This window comes from Bombina bombina, chromosome 1, assembly GCF_027579735.1.
Source record: "Bombina bombina isolate aBomBom1 chromosome 1, aBomBom1.pri, whole genome shotgun sequence".
Classification (NCBI taxonomy): Eukaryota; Metazoa; Chordata; class Amphibia; order Anura; family Bombinatoridae; genus Bombina; species Bombina bombina.
This window is the reverse complement of record NC_069499.1, coordinates 1,047,478,984-1,047,496,530: the sequence shown is the minus strand read 5'-3', so window position 1 is coordinate 1,047,496,530 and position 17,547 is coordinate 1,047,478,984. Positions and strand designations below refer to the sequence as shown.

The 17,547-nt window shown below is 36.2% G+C and overlaps 1 protein-coding gene across 1 annotated transcript in view; it reads left to right on the top strand.

The window, feature by feature from the left end:
• The window catches only part of SLC12A5 (solute carrier family 12 member 5), a 417,734-nt gene that overhangs the window by 169,186 nt on the left and 231,001 nt on the right, over positions 1-17,547 (top strand). Inside the window, exons 5-6 of the mRNA XM_053721935.1 lie at positions 12,774-12,828; positions 13,357-13,487. Of these exons, the coding sequence (XP_053577910.1) occupies positions 12,774-12,828; positions 13,357-13,487 (186 nt within the window). The remainder of the gene's footprint in view (positions 1-12,773; positions 12,829-13,356; positions 13,488-17,547) is intronic.

Here is a 17,547-nt window from a genome sequence, read left to right as displayed (position 1 = left end):
AATAATGAGAGAGGAATTATTGAGACCAATTTATACAGAAAACCCACAGCTGGGAATACAATATTGGAATATAATTCATGTCATCCTCGACATACACTACAAGGCATTCCAAAAGGTCAATTTATAAGGGCCAAAAGAAATTGCATGAACCAGGAAAGCTATTTAGGACAAGCTAAAATCATGACAGAACACCTAAAAGAAAGAGGCTATAATGATGAAACTATAGAAAAAACGAGAATAGAAGTAGATCAGATTCCAAGAGAAGACCTGTTGAAATACCGACCCAAGATGGCAAGAAGAAATAAGAAACAAAAACCTAGCTTCATAACTACCTATTGTGAACAATATGGAAGTACAGTATATGTAAGATAATTAGGGAATGTGTTCCAATCTTGCATGCTGATCCTATAATGAAGAAAATAGTACAAGAAGGATGTGATTTCATCTCAAGAAAAGGAAAACCTATAGGGAATTATGTATCTCCTTCAGATCTCCTGAGAATAACTAATACATGTTGGTTAAAATCACGTAAGGGTTTTTAATATATGCAAAACCTGTCACCATGTAGTAGAGGGAATTAATTTCAACTCCAACAGTACAAACTGCACACATAAAATTAATTTTCATATTAACTGCGCAACAACAAATGTAATATATTTACTTACATCTAGGGGTTGTTCCAAAGAATATGTAGTAAGAACTAAAAGACAATTTAAGGACAGGATATTCCAACACATAAGGTCAATTGAGGACCCTGAATCGACCACCCCATAGCGAAACATTTCAGAGAATTTCACAACTCTGATTTGGCCATGTTAAGAGTGCAAGGAATTGATCATTCATGTTGGAGAAGAGGGGGCAACACAGAAAATAAACTGAGTTTAAGGGAGGTCTTTTGGAGTTTTACGTTAAATACATCTATCCCCTTTGGTCTAAACTTCAGAAAAGACATATACTTATATGTATAATCTCATAGTAGAAACTGTGTACAAATTAAAATAATTATGATACATAATGATATCTTAATAAGGCTAATATACATATAATTCTAACATCTAAGAAACAGTCAATCTGTAAACTCTAATATGTCCAAGGTAAATTAATAACTTAATGACACTAGCAAACAAATGTAGAACATAATTTTTTTTTTTTAAATAGTTTCATCTAAAGAATCCGTTACAGATGGATACAGAGAAATCTAATATATGAAGTAACTGAAAAAAATACACAGGTTAAGGGTATTAAGTTGACAGCCTATACATATACAATTGCTGTAAAAACTAAGGAGTGTTATGTTATACAGTACAAGGATGTATATACAGTATATATGTTATATTTTTGTTTTTTCTCTTTCATGGTTAATTATGACTTAATAATAATAAAAATAAAGATAAAGTGAAATGATATGACATGACATACACCCTGTGTATTTCATATATTATGAATTTGTACTCTGTAGGTAGATATATCAACGTTCTCCCATTATGTATATTGTTAGTATAGGATAATTTCTACGAAAAAGGGTATGTACCTTTGACAATTAAGTGAATAAAAGCAGGAAAAGGCTGTGACTCCTTTATACAGTGAACAAGTGCATTGGGCACGAAAAATGTCCGCTAGGAGCACGGCTTCACTTCCTATGCTACTGTATAATTCTTTTATGCTATTCAGCACATGTTTTTATTATCTTTTTGGAATAAAGAATCTTTTTTGTATTGAATCTGGCATTCAAGGTTGGTGATTTGGACTTTTTGTTTTATATATATATATCAAGAATAGGAGAATAGTCCCTGCACTCCTTGATATCTACACACATGCCTGGGTGCATTCATACAAATAGATAAATAACAGACGCCTAGATTACGGGTTTTGAGCGCTATAGGGAAATTAACAAACAAAACAAAAGACTTTTTAAAAAAACAGGCTTGTGCGGGCGATATGGTTGCGTTGAGCTACATACCACACCAAAAACAAGCACTGATTTGACGTGCTCGTGCACACTTTCCCCATAGACATCAATGGGGAGAGCGGGTCAAAAAAAAGCCTAACAACTGCGATCGCGGGAAGAAAAGCTCCGTAACGCAGCCCCATTGATGTCTATGGGGAAAATAAAATACAGTCTAAACCTTACACCCTCACATAAACCAAACGTCTAAACATCCCTTATCTGCTGCCCCAACATCGCCGACGCCTGCCTACAGTTATTAACCCCTAATCTGCCACTCCCGATATCGCCGCCACCTAAATAAAGGTATTAACCCCTAATCTGCCACTGCTGATATCACTGTCACTATACTAAAGTTATTAACCCCTATTCCGCTGCACCCCAACATCGCCCACACTATAATAAATCTATTAACCTCTATTCCACCGCTTCCCGACATCACCGAGACTAAATAAAGCTATTAACCCCTAAACCTCTAGCCTCCCACATCACTACCACAAAAAAATATTAACCCCTAAAATGCCAGCCCCCACATCGCAACAACCTAAATTAAACTATTAACCCCAACCCTAATGTAACCCTAACCCTAATGTAACCATAACCCCCCTAACTTTAACATAATTAAAACAGAGCTAAATTAAACTTACAATTATTAACTAAATAAACCTTTTAACCCCTAAACCGCCAGCCCCCACATTGCAACAACCTAAATTAAACTATATTAACCCCTAAACCTAACCCTATTGTAACCCTAACGTAACCCAAACCCTAACACCCCCTAACTTTAAAATATAGCTAAATTAAACATACAATTATTAACTAAATTTAAAACTAAATACTTACATGTGAAATAAAACCTAAGCTAGTTACAATATAACTAATACATAGTTATATTGTAGCTAGCTTAGGTTTAAATTTTGTAAGTTTGTATTTATTTTAACTAGGTAGACTAGTTAGTAAATAGTTATTAACTATTTAATAACTACCTAGTTAAAATAAATACAAACTTACCTGTGAAATAAAACCTAAGCTACCTTACTCTAAAACCTAAAATTAAAAAAAATTAAAGACCTACCACTACAAAAAATAAAAAAAACTACAGTTACAAAAAAAACTAAATCAAAATTATCCAAAAAAATAAAAATTATTCATATTCTAATACCCTTTAAAAAAAAACACCCCAAAATAAAAAAGCCTAATCTAAAATAAACTGCCAAGGGCCCTTAAGAGGTTAAACAGCTCTTTTGCTACAAAAAAAACACCCCCTAACAGCCAATAGGATTTAAGCAGCTCTCATTCTATTGGCTGATTCATCATCCAATAGAATTAGAGCTGCTTAAATCCTATTGGCTGATTTGAACAGCCAATAGGACTTTAGCAGCTCTAATTCCTATTGGCTGATTCAAATTTTTCGGCCAAAAGGAATGCAAGGGATGCCATTTTGGATCGCGTACCTTGCATTGAAGATTCAGTGTACAGCGGCGACTGTATGAAGAGGATGCTCCGTGCCGGATGTCTTTAGGATGGACCCGCTCCACACCGCCGGGATCAAGATAGAAGATGCCGCCTGGATGAAGATCAAAGAGGCCACCTGGATGAAGACTTCTCGGGGTTAGTGTTAGGTTTTTTTAAGGGTTTTTTTTTTTTTTTTTTTTAAATTTAGGGTTTGGGCATGTAAAATAGCTAAATGCCCTTTTAAGGGCAATACCCATCCAAATGCCCTTTTCAGGGCAATGGGTAGCTTAGGTTTTTGTTAGATTTAGGTTTTTTTGGGTTTTTTTTGGTGGGTTGGTTGAGTGGTGGGTTTTACTGTTGGGGGTGTCTTTGTATTTTTTTTTACAGGTAAATGAGCTGTTTAACTTAGGGCAATGCCCTACAAAAGCTCCTTTTAAGGGTCATTGGTAGTTTATTTTTGATAATTTTGTTTGTTATTTTTCTTACTTTAGTGTTTGTTATTTTTTGTCATTAGATAGTTTGTAATTTTTAGATTAGTGTTAGGATACTCTGGGGGCTTTCAGTTTAGAGGTTAATAGTTTAAATTAGTTTATTTCGTTGTGGGGGCTTGCAGTTTAGGGGTTAATAGGTTTATTATATTGTAGGCGGCAGTGTAGGGCTTGATAACTTTAGTATAGTGGGGGCGATGTGGGCGGACGGCAGATTAGGGGTTAATTATATTTAAATAATGTTTGCAATGTGGGAGGGCGGCGGTTTAGGGGTTAATAATTTTATTATAGTGGTGACGATGTCGGGGAGCGGCGGAATAGGGGTTAATAAAAAATTTAGTGGCGGTGATATTGGGAGCGGCAGATTAGGGGTTAATAACTTTAATATAGTGTTTGCATTGCGGGAGGGTTAATCTTTATGGTTGTTTAGTGAACTTTGTAGCAGTTTAGTTATGAGTTTTATGTTACAGATTTGCAGCATAAAAATCATAACTACTGACTTTAGATGGCGGTACAGATCTTGTCGTTTTAGGCTGTAAGGCCGTTTTTTAGCCAGAACGCAAAACTCCTAATACCAGCGCTATGAGAATCCAATTAAAAACTTCATTTTTAAGAGTGCGGTACTGACGTTGCGTTACAGGCTAAAAGGCTTGCGGTACAGCTATACCGACAAGACTTGTAATGGCTGCGGTGCTGTTTTAACGCTGAAATGACCATATTTCCAGTGTTAAAAGACGAACGCACAAACTTGTAACATAGCTGACAGTTACTTCATAAAGCGAAGGACTCACAGGACTTGTCAAATTTTAAATAATCTTCAAATCTTTATTATCACAATCACATCTTCATTATTAAGTATAGTCAATGTTTTTGCCCCAAGAGTGGATCTTTTTTAAGACCAACATATGTTCAACTTAAATTATTATGAAGTCGGTATAGATGCTGATTTAAGATGAACATATGTTGCTCTATAAAAAAGGTCCACTCTTGAAAGACAGAAACGTGGAAAAGTCCACTCTTGGGACAGAAATGTTGATCATACTTAATAATGAAGATGTGATTGTTATAATAAAGATTTGAATATCATTTAATTGTGCTAGAAGTAAGCTTTTTGTGCATGTTGGGTTACACTCGTATTATGAGTTAAAAGTAAATTGTTTTTGCTCACGCGCTAACCCAACAAGCACAAAAAGCCAAAGTAAAAATATCATGTGTGTGTTCACGCATTCCCCCTTAAAAGTCAATGGAGAAAAAAAAGTGGGGGGAAAAACCCAGTCTTGCGCAAACACGATCGCATACTCTCATGTGCGCTAACATTCAAATGTTCTTCACATAACAAAATGTTTTATTTACTCATAGATAAATATTTCTACATATATAATTTACAGTAAATACAATGTTAAATTATTTATTAAATATGAATATTACATAAATATGCTTTTACATGTTTTCATCTACTTAACGGCAAAGGGCTCCAATGCACATATATATATATATACAATATATAATAAAGATAAAAAAAATACCAGGGTATATAAGATTACCCTAGAACAGCAAGGGATAAATAAACGGCACACATAAGAGACTTTCAAAAATTTATTAATAATAAGTTCCCAAAATACACTTCAGTATATAGCAATATCTTATCTGTCAATTTCAGTCACCACTAAAGACAGCAAAATCTAAAACATTTAAAGTGCACTGAGACCTAATTCTTTCCCTATACTATAAATCTCAGAAAAAACATCATAAACAATCAGGGGTTAACCAGAAAACCTATGTTTATAACGAATTGTACATAGAATCTAATGTTTATAGGACATATAAACATTAGATTCCTATAAACATTAGATTCTATGTACAATTCGTTATAAACATAGAATTCTGTGAGTTCAGCCCCTTTGAAATCTGCACTATATCTTTTTCTCCAAGCTAGAGAATATTTGATCATCGGGCCATAGAAAGTAATGAAGCTCTCTGGGAAAATGAAGCTAAGTAAATAAAAAAAGTATAAACCTACGGCTAGATTCCGAGTTTTGTGTTAAGCTGAAGAAGCTGCTTTTTCACTACCGCTGCTATTACGAGTCTTGCAGGTTTAGGGGCACCGCACACATTTTTGGCCTTACCGCAAACCGACTTACGTAAACTTCGTAAACCCTTTTTTCTATGGGACTTCCATAGCGCCGGTATTACGAGTCTGTCCTGGGAGGCCAAAAAGTGAACGGTACACCCTCTACCTCCAAGATTCGTAACGCATTCTAAAGTCAGCATAAAACTCATAACTAAAGTGCTAAAAAGTACACTAACACCCATAAACTACCTATTAACCCCTAAACTGAGGCCCTCCCGCATTGCAAACACTAAAATAAAAATTGTAACCCCTAATCTGCCACTCTGGACATCACCGCCACTAGAATAAACATATTAACCCCTAAACCGTTGTACTCCCGTCTCGCAAACACTAGTTAAATATTATTAACCCCTAATCTGTTGCCGCTAACATCGCCGCCACCTACATTATACTTATTAACCCCTAATCTTCCGCTCCGGACATCACCGCAACCTACATTATATTTATTAACCCCTAATATGCTGCCCCCAACATCGCCACCACCTACCTACATTTATTAACCCCTAATCTGCCATCCCCAACGTCGCTGCCACTATATTAAATGTATTAACCCCTAAATCTAAGTCTAACCCTAACACCCACTAACTTAAATATAATTTAAATAAATCTAAATAAAATTACTATAATTAACTAAATTATTCCTATTTAAAACTAAATACTTACCAATAAAATAAACCCTAAGCTAGCTACAATATAACTAATAGTTACATTGTATCTAGCTTAGGGTTTATTTTTATTTTACAGGCAAGATTGTATTTATTTTAACTAGGTAGAATAGTTATTAAATAGTTATTAACTATTTAATAACTACCTAGCTAAAATAAATACAAATTGACCAGTAAAATAAAACCTAACCTAAGTTACACTAACATCTAACGCTACACTACAATTAAATAAATTAACTAAAGTAAATACAATTAAATAAATTAAATCAGCTAAATAACAAAAACAAACAAACACTAAATTACAGAAAATAAAAAACAAATTACAAGATCGTTAAACTAATTATACCTAATCTAATAGCCCTATCAAAATAAAAAAGCCCCCCCAAAATAAAAAAAAAACCCTAGCCTAAACTAAACTATCAATAGCCCTTAAAAGGGCCTTTTGAGGGGCATTGCCCCAAAGAAATCAGCTCTTTTACCTGTAAAAAAAAAATACAAACAACTCCCCCAACAGTAAAACCCACTACCCACACCACCAGTAAAATAAAACCTAACCTAAGTTACACTAACACCTAACACTACACTACAATGAAATACATTAACTAAAGTAAAAACAATTAAATAAATTAAATCAGCTAAATCACAAAAAACAAACAAACACTAAATTACAGAAAATAAAAAACAAATTACAAGATATTTAAACTAATTACACCTAATCTAATAGCCTTATCAAAATAAAAAAAGCCCCCACAAAATAAATAAAAAACACTAGCCTAAACTAAACTATCAACTACCAACCCCCCAAATAAAAGCCTAACAAAAAAAAACTAAGCTCCCCATTGCCCTGAAAAGGGCATTTGGATGGGCATTGCCCTTAAAAGGACATTTAGCTCTATTGCAGGCCCAAAGCCCTAACCTAAAAAATAAACCCACCCAATACACCCTTAAAAAAATTCTAACACTAACCCCTGAAGATTCACTTACCAGGAGAAATCTTCATCCAAGCGGAAAGATGTCCTCAAGGAAGCCGGCAGAAGTGGTCCTCCAGATGGGCAGAAGTGGTCCTCCAGATGGGCAGAAGTCTTCATACAGACGGCATTTTCTATCTTTATCCTTCTGACGTGGAGCGACTCCATCTTCAAGACATCTGTTGTGGAGAATCCTCTTCAAACGACGTCTTTTTCAGAATGAATATCACTTTAAGTAACGTAATCCAAGATGGCGTCCCTTAGATTCCGATTGGCTGTGCATCAGCCAATAGGATTTTTCTACCTTAATTCCAATTGGCTAATAGAATTCTATCAGCCAATCGGAATCTAAGGGACGCCATCTTGGATGACGTCACTTAAAGTGATATTCATTCCGAAGAAGACGTCGTTTGAAGAGGATTCTACGTGCCGGATGTCTTGAAGATGGAGCCGCTCCACGTCGGAAGGATGAAGATAGAAGATGCCGTCTCTATGAAGACTTCTACCCGTCTGGAGGACCACTTCTGCCCGTCTGGAGGACCACTTCTGCCGGCTTCCTTGAGGACATCTTGCCACTTGGATGAAGACTTCTCCCGGTAAGTGAATCTTCGGGGGTTAGTGTTAGGATTTTTTTAAGGGTGTATTGGGTGGGTTTATTTTTTTAGGTTAGGGCTTTGGGCTTGCAAAAGAGCTAAATGCCCTTTTAAGGGCAATGCCCATCCAAATGCCCTTTTCAGGGCAATGGGCTTAGGTTTTTTAGCTTTTATTTGAGGGGTTGGTTGTGTGGGTGGTGGGTTTTACTGTTGGGGGGGGGTTGTTTTTATATTTATTTTACAGGTAAAAGCTGATTTATTTGGGGCAATGCCCCGCAAAAGGCCCTTTTAAGGGCTATTGGTAGTTTAGTTTAGGCTAGTTTTTTTTTTTTTGGGGGGGGGGCTTTTTTATTTTGATAGGGCTATTAGATTAGGTGTAATTAGTTTAAAGATCTGTAATTTGTTTTTTTATTTTCTGTAATTTTGTGTTTTTTTGTGATTTAGCTAATTTAATTTAATTTATTTAGTTGTAGTGTAGTGTTAGGTGTTATTGTAACTTAGGTTAGGTTTATTTTACAGGTAAATTTGTATTTATTTTAGCTAGGTAGTTATTAAATAGTTAATAACTATTTAGTAACTATTCTACCTAGTTACAATAAATACAAACTTGCCTGTAAAATAAAAATAAACCCTAAGCTAGATACAATGTAACTATTAGTTATATTGAAGCTAGCTTAGGGTTTATTTATTGGTAAGTATTTAGTTTTAAATAGGAATAATTTAGTTAATGATAGTAATTTTATTTAGATTTATTTTCATTATATTCAAGTTAGTGGTGTTAGGGTTAGGGTTAGACTTAAGGTTAGGTCTAGGGGTTAATAACTTTAGTATATTGGCGGGGACGTTGGTGGCGGAAGATTAGGGGTTAATAAGTGTAGGTAGGTGGCGGCGATTTTAGGGGCAGCAGATTAGGGGTTAATAACTGTAATATAGGTGGCGGCGACATTGGGGGCAGCAGATTTGGGGTTAATAAGTGTAGGTAGGTAGCGGCGATGTCGGGGACAGCAGATTAGGGGTTAATAAGTATAATGTAGTAATTTTATTTAGATTTATTTAAATTATATTTAAGTTAGGGGGTGTTAGGGTTACACTTAGATTTAGGGGTTAATACATTTAATATAGTGGCGGTAACGTTGGGGGCAGCAGATTAGGGGTTAATAAGTGTAGGTAGGTTGCGGCGACATTGGGGGCGGGAGATTAGGGGTTAATAAATCTAATGTAGGTGTCAGCGATGTTGGGGGCAGCAGATTAGGGGTTAATAAGTATAATGTAGGTGGCGGCGGTGTCCGGGGCAGCAGATTAGGGGTTAATACATTTAATATAGTGGCGGTAACGTTGGGGGCAGCAGATTAGGGGTTAATAAGTGTAGGTAGGTTGCGGCGACATTGGGGGCGGGAGATTAGGGGTTAATAAATCTAATGTAGGTGTCAGCGATGTTGGGGGCAGCAGATTAGGGGTTAATAAGAATAATGTAGGTGTTGGCGATGTCGGGGGCGGCAGATTAGGGGTTAATAAGTGTAAGATTAGGGGTGTTTAGACTCGGGGTTCATGTTAGGGTGATAGGTGTAAACATAACTTTTATGTCCCCATAGGAATCAATGGGGCGGCGTTACTGAGTTTTACGCTGCTTTTTGGCAGGTGTTAGACTTCCCATTGATGTCTATGGGGAAATCGTGCACGAGCACGTACGACCAGCTCCCCGCTGACTTAAGCAACGCTCGTATTGAAGTGCGGTATGGAGCTCAATTTTGCTCTACGCTCACTTCTTGCCTTTTAACGCTGGGTTTGTAAAAACCTGTAATACCAACGCTGCAGGTAAGTGAGCAGTGAGAAAAAATTGCTTGTTAGAACCGCACAGCTCATAACGCAAAACTCATAATCTGGCCGCTAGTTTGTTAAAGTTAAACAGAAACTATCAAAGCATAATCAACATTTTTATAATCATAATCCTAAATACTGTAAACAGAATCTATATTCATTAAAATGCAATGCAAAGTTTAAATGTAATATAATCTGCCTTTTTAGAATATCACAAGCGATCTTGCAGTGCTGAATGATCATTTTATGTCATCTTGTCTAAGCAGAGAGCTTTATATTATCAGGCCTGTAGTCAACCCCTTTTAACCATAATTGGTTAATTACTAAACTAATTCAGAATAGAAAAAGTGCTGCATGGAACCCTGTCTGGAAAAGGTTGTAAATACAATGGGGCCGATTTACAAACAGTCCAACGGATCATGCCCGCTCGACATCGCTAAATGCCGACAACATACGCTGTCGACATTTATCATTGCACAAGCAGTTCTGAGGAACTGCTTGTGCAATGTCGCCCCCTGCAGATTCGCGGCCAATGGTTATCCGATCAGGTTGATTGCTGTCCGCTCCTCAGAGTAGGTGGACGAGTTAAGGAGGAGTGGTCTTAAAACCGCTACTTCTTAACTCCTGTTTCTGGTGAGCCTGAAGGCTTGCGCGGAAACAGGTGCATTAAGGGCCATTCGACCCTTAATAAGTTGGCCTCAATTAGTGAGTTTAGTAAGTTAGAGCTCCATTTTGTTTGTGATGAAAATGACAATCAGTGGCTTTACACAAGAATGATGAAACAATGGAATCACAAGTATTAAGGTATGAAATTACTATTGTGCTTTGTGTAGGGTCCCCTAACAGTAGATTAATTGGGGAATAGAAATTGCATGGTGAAGGGTGCAATTGGTATACAGAGGTTATGTGGTGTGTATATTGGAAGGTAAGAAGTTAATTTATACCAGGATGTGTTTATTTTGGAGAAAAACCAGTAGAGGACACTGTGATTAAGGTGTTTATATTCATCTGCATTTAACCCCCTTGACTCTTAATACTAGCAAGTTAATTTGTTTTGCATTTTTATCAATAATACTGCTTTGATGGTGACAGAGTTTTGCAGATATTAAATGCAACTGAATGACTGGATTCAGGTTTATAGAGAAGTATTTCATTATATAAAAAGCTTTAACACATTTAATGACTTCAGGTGCCGTGTGTTTAGAATAATGGGTGACGTACTTACCAGTTTTCATCAAGTGGGAACATTTGTAATTAGCAGTAAGTTTGAAATGTAGACTATCTGGTAAACTCTCTGACACTGCATTTCTGGATGTCTCTAGCATCACACCATGTGACTGTATTTATTTATTGTATAATATATAACATCATCTGATTGCATTAGATATAACAGCGTCATAATTTCACACACTGCTATCACGTACATTAACTACAGATGATTTTTTTCTATCCCCAGCTGTGTTTAGTTGTCATAGTGTCTGATATCAAGACCACTGACTGTGTTTTAATGAATGTTGCATCCGCTGCTTGTATTTGAGTCTGTCTGATATTAGATCCTCATTAAATGCATTGCTTCATTATTATCATGTCCAGGGCCGGATTTAATAGCTAGAACATGCTATTGCTTTGATGGAGAAAAGGTAAAAGCATAATGTAGTATGTAGCTGGTGTGGGAGCTGGTGAGAGGTAATGTGCAGAAAATAACAAAACAAAAAAAATAATAGAAGAGAGCAATACAAAAATGGGAAGGTGATGGGATATTGGTCAGAACTGTGAAAGACCAAAGGAAGTAGGACTAAAAAGAGATCTTAATTTAGAAAGGTAGTTAAAAGCAGTGAGGAAGGAACCTGGAAAAAGAGATACTAATAGGATTAGAAAATGAGTTAGAAAAGATAATATGGAAATAAAGAAGGTGGGACAGCGAGAATGGAAATATAGAGAAAATAAAACATTTAAAAGAGAAGCCATTTTGAAAGCTGCCCAGTAAAACCCTGCCAGCAAATCCTTAAGCCTTATTGTCTCTTTGGGGAAATCCGGCCCAGACCATGTAATCTAACTATGCACAGTATCCTGGCTTACATCTTCAGTTTGCAATGTTTCTGGGATCTCATTGTCTGAGTGTGCATTGCATTTCATATCACAACTTCTTAGTGTGCACTGTATCTCAGAATACATTGGCTGAGTGTACACTTCATCTGTTATCCTATGTTCTAAGTGTACATTGTTCATCAGTTCATTTTGTCTAAGTTTGCACTGCACTTGAGGTCACCTTATCTGAGTGTGCACTGCATCTCAGGCAACATTGTCCCAGTGTACACTGCATCTTATATCATATCTCTGAGTGTGCACTGCATCTTATATTACATCTTCTTAATGTGCACTGCATCTGATGTCATATCCTCAGAGTGTGCACTGCATCTGATATCATATCCTTTAAGTGTGCAATGTGTTTGATATCATTTACTCCCAATATGCACTGCAACAAAAATATTTCCTTCATATTGCACTGCGTCTGACATCTTCACCCTCCCGCGCACTGTACCTGAGACAATTTCTTTCCATGGTACACTGCTTCTAATATCCTCCCATGATGCATTGCGTCTCATGTTCCCCCCCCCTCCCCCTTATAATGCACTGCTCCTGTCATCACCTCCCCTACCATTATACATTGGGTACAGGCTCATGGCGCCTCCCTGTGTTTGCTCTGCAGACTATGCTGACTGCTATCTCAATGAGCGCCATCGCTACCAACGGAGTTGTGCCAGGTAGGGGGAACTCAGATTGTAAAGCAAAAATGAAAAAGTTGGATGCAGTGCGTGGGAGGAAGAAGTTGTGGGCAGGAGAATTAATGTTGCTAGGTACAGAAGCCGTGTGTGTGAGTAGAAGGTTGTAGAATTTATGTCAGCTATAGATGGTAGTATGTGAGGGGAAGGGGTGGTGTGCATTTCAGATACATGTAGGCAAGAGAGGTATAACATATGAAGGAACTGGATATATACATGCTGAATTCTAATGAAGTTCATACATATTTAGATATCTGTATTTTATTGTATTTTTCTATTAAACTGAACAATGGGAAAAGGCGTACTGTTGAGGTACAAGACGCAGTGCAGTAGTAGCTCCTATGTTCAAGATGTGGTGGAATTAGGATGCAGTGCATTGATATACAGTGCAGTAGTACAACAAGCAGTGCAGTGGTATAATAAGCAGTGCAGTGGTATGAGGTGCAGTGTTTATCAGACTCTTCTTTGCCTGTTACCTTTTGTGCTTCTGAGACTTCTATCTCTCTTTAGCTGGTGGCTCATATTACATGATCTCTCGTTCGTTGGGCCCAGAATTTGGAGGAGCAGTGGGTCTTTGCTTCTATCTTGGAACCACATTTGCGGGAGCGATGTACATCCTGGGGACTATTGAAATCCTACTGGTGAGTATAGACATAAGCAAATCAGAAAGAATGACTACACATGGTTATCCACTGATCTGAGCACCTCAAGAGTTTGCTGGTCATCTACAAAATAATATCCACAGGGGATCAGCTGCATATCCACTAATTAATGTATATACCTGCATACTTATCCACATTCTTATCAAAATAACTACATACCTTATATACTGGCCTACTGAAAAATACATAATATTGAGCTACATGCTATACAGGTGGATACCTAGTTACTAGTATGCCAAATGAGACTCAAACTAAGGGTATACATACACATACCAAGTTACACAACCACCCACATTGCTTTACAGCCTAGATACTGAGTTATATGCTCACTTAGTGAACTAAGTATCTGGATACTGCTGAAAAATAAAAATACAGAAAACTATCCTCTGCTACTGAGATTCACTCCTAGATTATTTACATAATCATCTGTATACCTACACATCTGGAAACAGACCTATATAGGTTCACTCTTGGATACAGAACTGCATGCTCTTCTGTATAGCTATTCTCTTGGATACCGAGTTACAGACCCTTCCAATATAACACACAATGATGTAGAGCTAAAAACTTATTTTACATAGCTTTAAAAAGTTATATACTAATCTTTGAGATACACACATGGATATTGAGGTACAAGTTTACTTATAAACCTACACATCTTGATGGACACTTACTTACATATGGAAACAAAGTTTTATAATAGATCACGGAGATAAGCAACCAAATATTGAGTTACACAATCACCATATAATCTTCATACGAAGTTACTGAGTTACACAGTCACCATATAACCTACATACCAAGTTACTGAGTTACACAGTCACCATATAATCTACATACCAAGTTACTGAGTTACACAGTCACCATATAATCTACATACCAAGTTACTGAGTTACACAGTCAGCATATAATCTACATATCAAGTTACTGAGTTACACAGTCACCATATAATCTACATATCAAGTTACTGAGTTACACAGTCACCATATAATCTTCATACGAAGTTACTGAGTTACACAATCACCATATAATCTACATACCAAGTTACTGAGTTACACAGTCACCATATAATCTACATATCAAGTTACTGAGTTACACAGTCACCATATAATCTACATACCAAGTTACTGAGTTACACAGTCACCATATAATCTACATATCAAGTTACTGAGTTACACAGTCACCATATAATCTACATATCAAGTTACTGAGTTACACAGTCACCATATAATCTACATATCAAGTTACTGAGTTACACAGTCACCATATAATCTACATATCAAGTTACTAAGTTACACAGTCACCATATAATCTACATATCAAGTTACTGAGTTACACAGTCACCATATAATCTACATATCAAGTTACTGAGTTACCCAGTCACCATATAATCTGCATACCAAGTTACTGAGTTACACAGTCACCATATAATCTACATAACAAATTACTGAGTTACACAGTTGCCATATAATCTACATATCAGGTTACTGAGTTACACAGTCACCATATAATCTACATATCAAGTTACTGAGTTACACAGTCACCATATAATCTGCATACCAAGTTACTGAGTTACACAGTCACCATATAATCTACATAACAAGTTACTGAGTTACACAGTTACCATATAATCTACATATCAGGTTACTGAGTTACACAGTCACCATATAATCTGCATACCAAGTTACTGAGTTACACAGTCACCATATAATCTGCATACCAAGTTACTGAGTTACACAGTCAAAAACTGATCTTTATACATTTTACAATGTCATATAACAACTTTGAAAAAGGACATTTATGTGCATTTAATAAAATACAAAGCTGGATGAAAATTGTATACTTATCTTCTTTAGTACACACTCAGATACATCTTACAAAGGTGAATAAATAGGATTTACTTAGAGATTACCCAGGTTCACTTTCCTCATCAAACTGAAATTCCGTTTTCTGGGATTTGTTCTGCCCACTTTCTTCCTTCCCTTTCCAGCACCTCCTGCACCCTTAATTGGTTCATTTTATTGGATCACATTTTTAATTAACAGTCAACTGTAAATATATTGGCTGGTATGAGAACAGTAATGTAATAGACATTTCTGTTTCCTAGTTAGTAAGTTGCTTTTAGACTGTATGCTTGAGCCTTTCTCCTTGAAATGACTGCTGTATCCCAAGGGCACAGCCTCAATCTTTAATCTTGCAAATGTTTTTTTTTATAAATGTGTTATCGCAGTTCCATGTATTTAATGTACTTCATATAATATTGGCACTTTAAAATAAATTAAAAAGAAAATAATAATACTTACCTGGATGTTAAATAGCCTACATAACACAAACAAAAGATGCCTTCCTAAATACTGAGCTAAGCTCCTAAATGTGCGGTTGCCTGTACTGCTGTAGAGCTACACATCTACATAGTTTTATGCTCTACTACAATATACATGGATACCAAATACATCAAATACGTAACGATTAACCGCAAACACATCTGGATACATTTCCCTACTAAGATGTACATTTATTTACCAAGCTTAAGTGTTTAGTGGGCATATTTAATTAAATCAATTAAACAATGCAGAACTTGATAGAAAATGTTTCTGGGTACCAGAAATAGCATGAAGGGTTTAATCTCCCTTAGGTCATTTAGGCCTCGTAGACCTGCAATATGGGGTTAATCATTAAAGGTGCATGATTCAGATCAAGCATATAACATTTCAATCTTTTTAATTTACTTCTATTATCCAATTTGCTTTGTTCTTTTAGTATCCTTTGTTGAAAAGCATACCTAGGTAGGCTCAGGAGCAGAAAAGCACTACTGGGAGCTAAATGGTTAGTGGTGACTATATATATATATATATATATATATATATATATATATATCTTGTGATTGGCTCACTAGATATGTTTAGCTTGCAATAGTGCATTGCTGCTCATTCAATAAAAAATACCAAGAGAATGAAGCACATTTGATAATAGAAATAAAGTTGTTTAAAATTGCATGCTCTACCAGAATCATGAAAGATAGAAACATTTGGGTTTTATGCCCCTTATAGGTCTTAGTTTTCCAGTATCCATCCAGAAAAATAAATATCAGACAGTAATGATTCCTCCTGAAGTATCTACTGTGCAGTGCTCTAAATTAAATACTTTTTTTCAGAACAAAATGTTTACCACTGTAAAGCTGTAAATATGTAAAGCTGTACTTTGACAAAGATGTTCTCATTTATAGCTTTTTCTGACATGAGAAGCAACAAGGGAATTACTTTCTTCTTCTTCTAAATCTATCTGTTGCTTTAAACACAGTTGATCACCCTCTCCTCTTACAAATCCTACATCATTCCTCTCTGGTTTCACTTCATAGCTCTCAAACTAATCATTTTGAGTTTTCTTTAAGAGAATTTTTTCTGAACCTTTGCCTTTCTCAGTAGGATACCAGAAGGCTCTGTCTTGGGTCCCTTGGTTATTTCTTTCTATACATCATCTTTTGGGAAAACTTATATCCTCCTTTAGGTTCCATTACTACTCATTTCCTCTTGAAAAATAAAACTTCCAGCTTTAAAATCTGGAGTCCTTTTCTTGAACTTGATATTTCTTCTTCCCTGCGCTAATCTCTCCAAACGACAATGTTTTTTCAATGGCAATAGAGTGATTCTATATGTTTTAAGTCTTGGACATATTATGGCTATACTGATTGATTTTTGTCCTCTTTCATACCCATGCCTATTAATACCATGATATCAATTCCTGCTAATCTGATGGTATGCATCTGCATTGTCCCTCACTCTTGTCAAGTTCCTGGACAATGGGACAGTGCAATTGCTTACAGCCAAAATGCCATTGTTGCCAAGATAAGTATTACTTCTCTCAATCTGTATGCCTTATGTTGAGTATTGATTTCATATCCTACTATGAATACTACCTAATATTTTGTTTTTAGCTGTCCCACTACACTATGTGGTCTCTGAATTGTGCCTGGTACTTACTCTCTAATTTGTTGAACACCTCCATGCATACCTTTCTGATTCAAGTTCTCATTCCACAC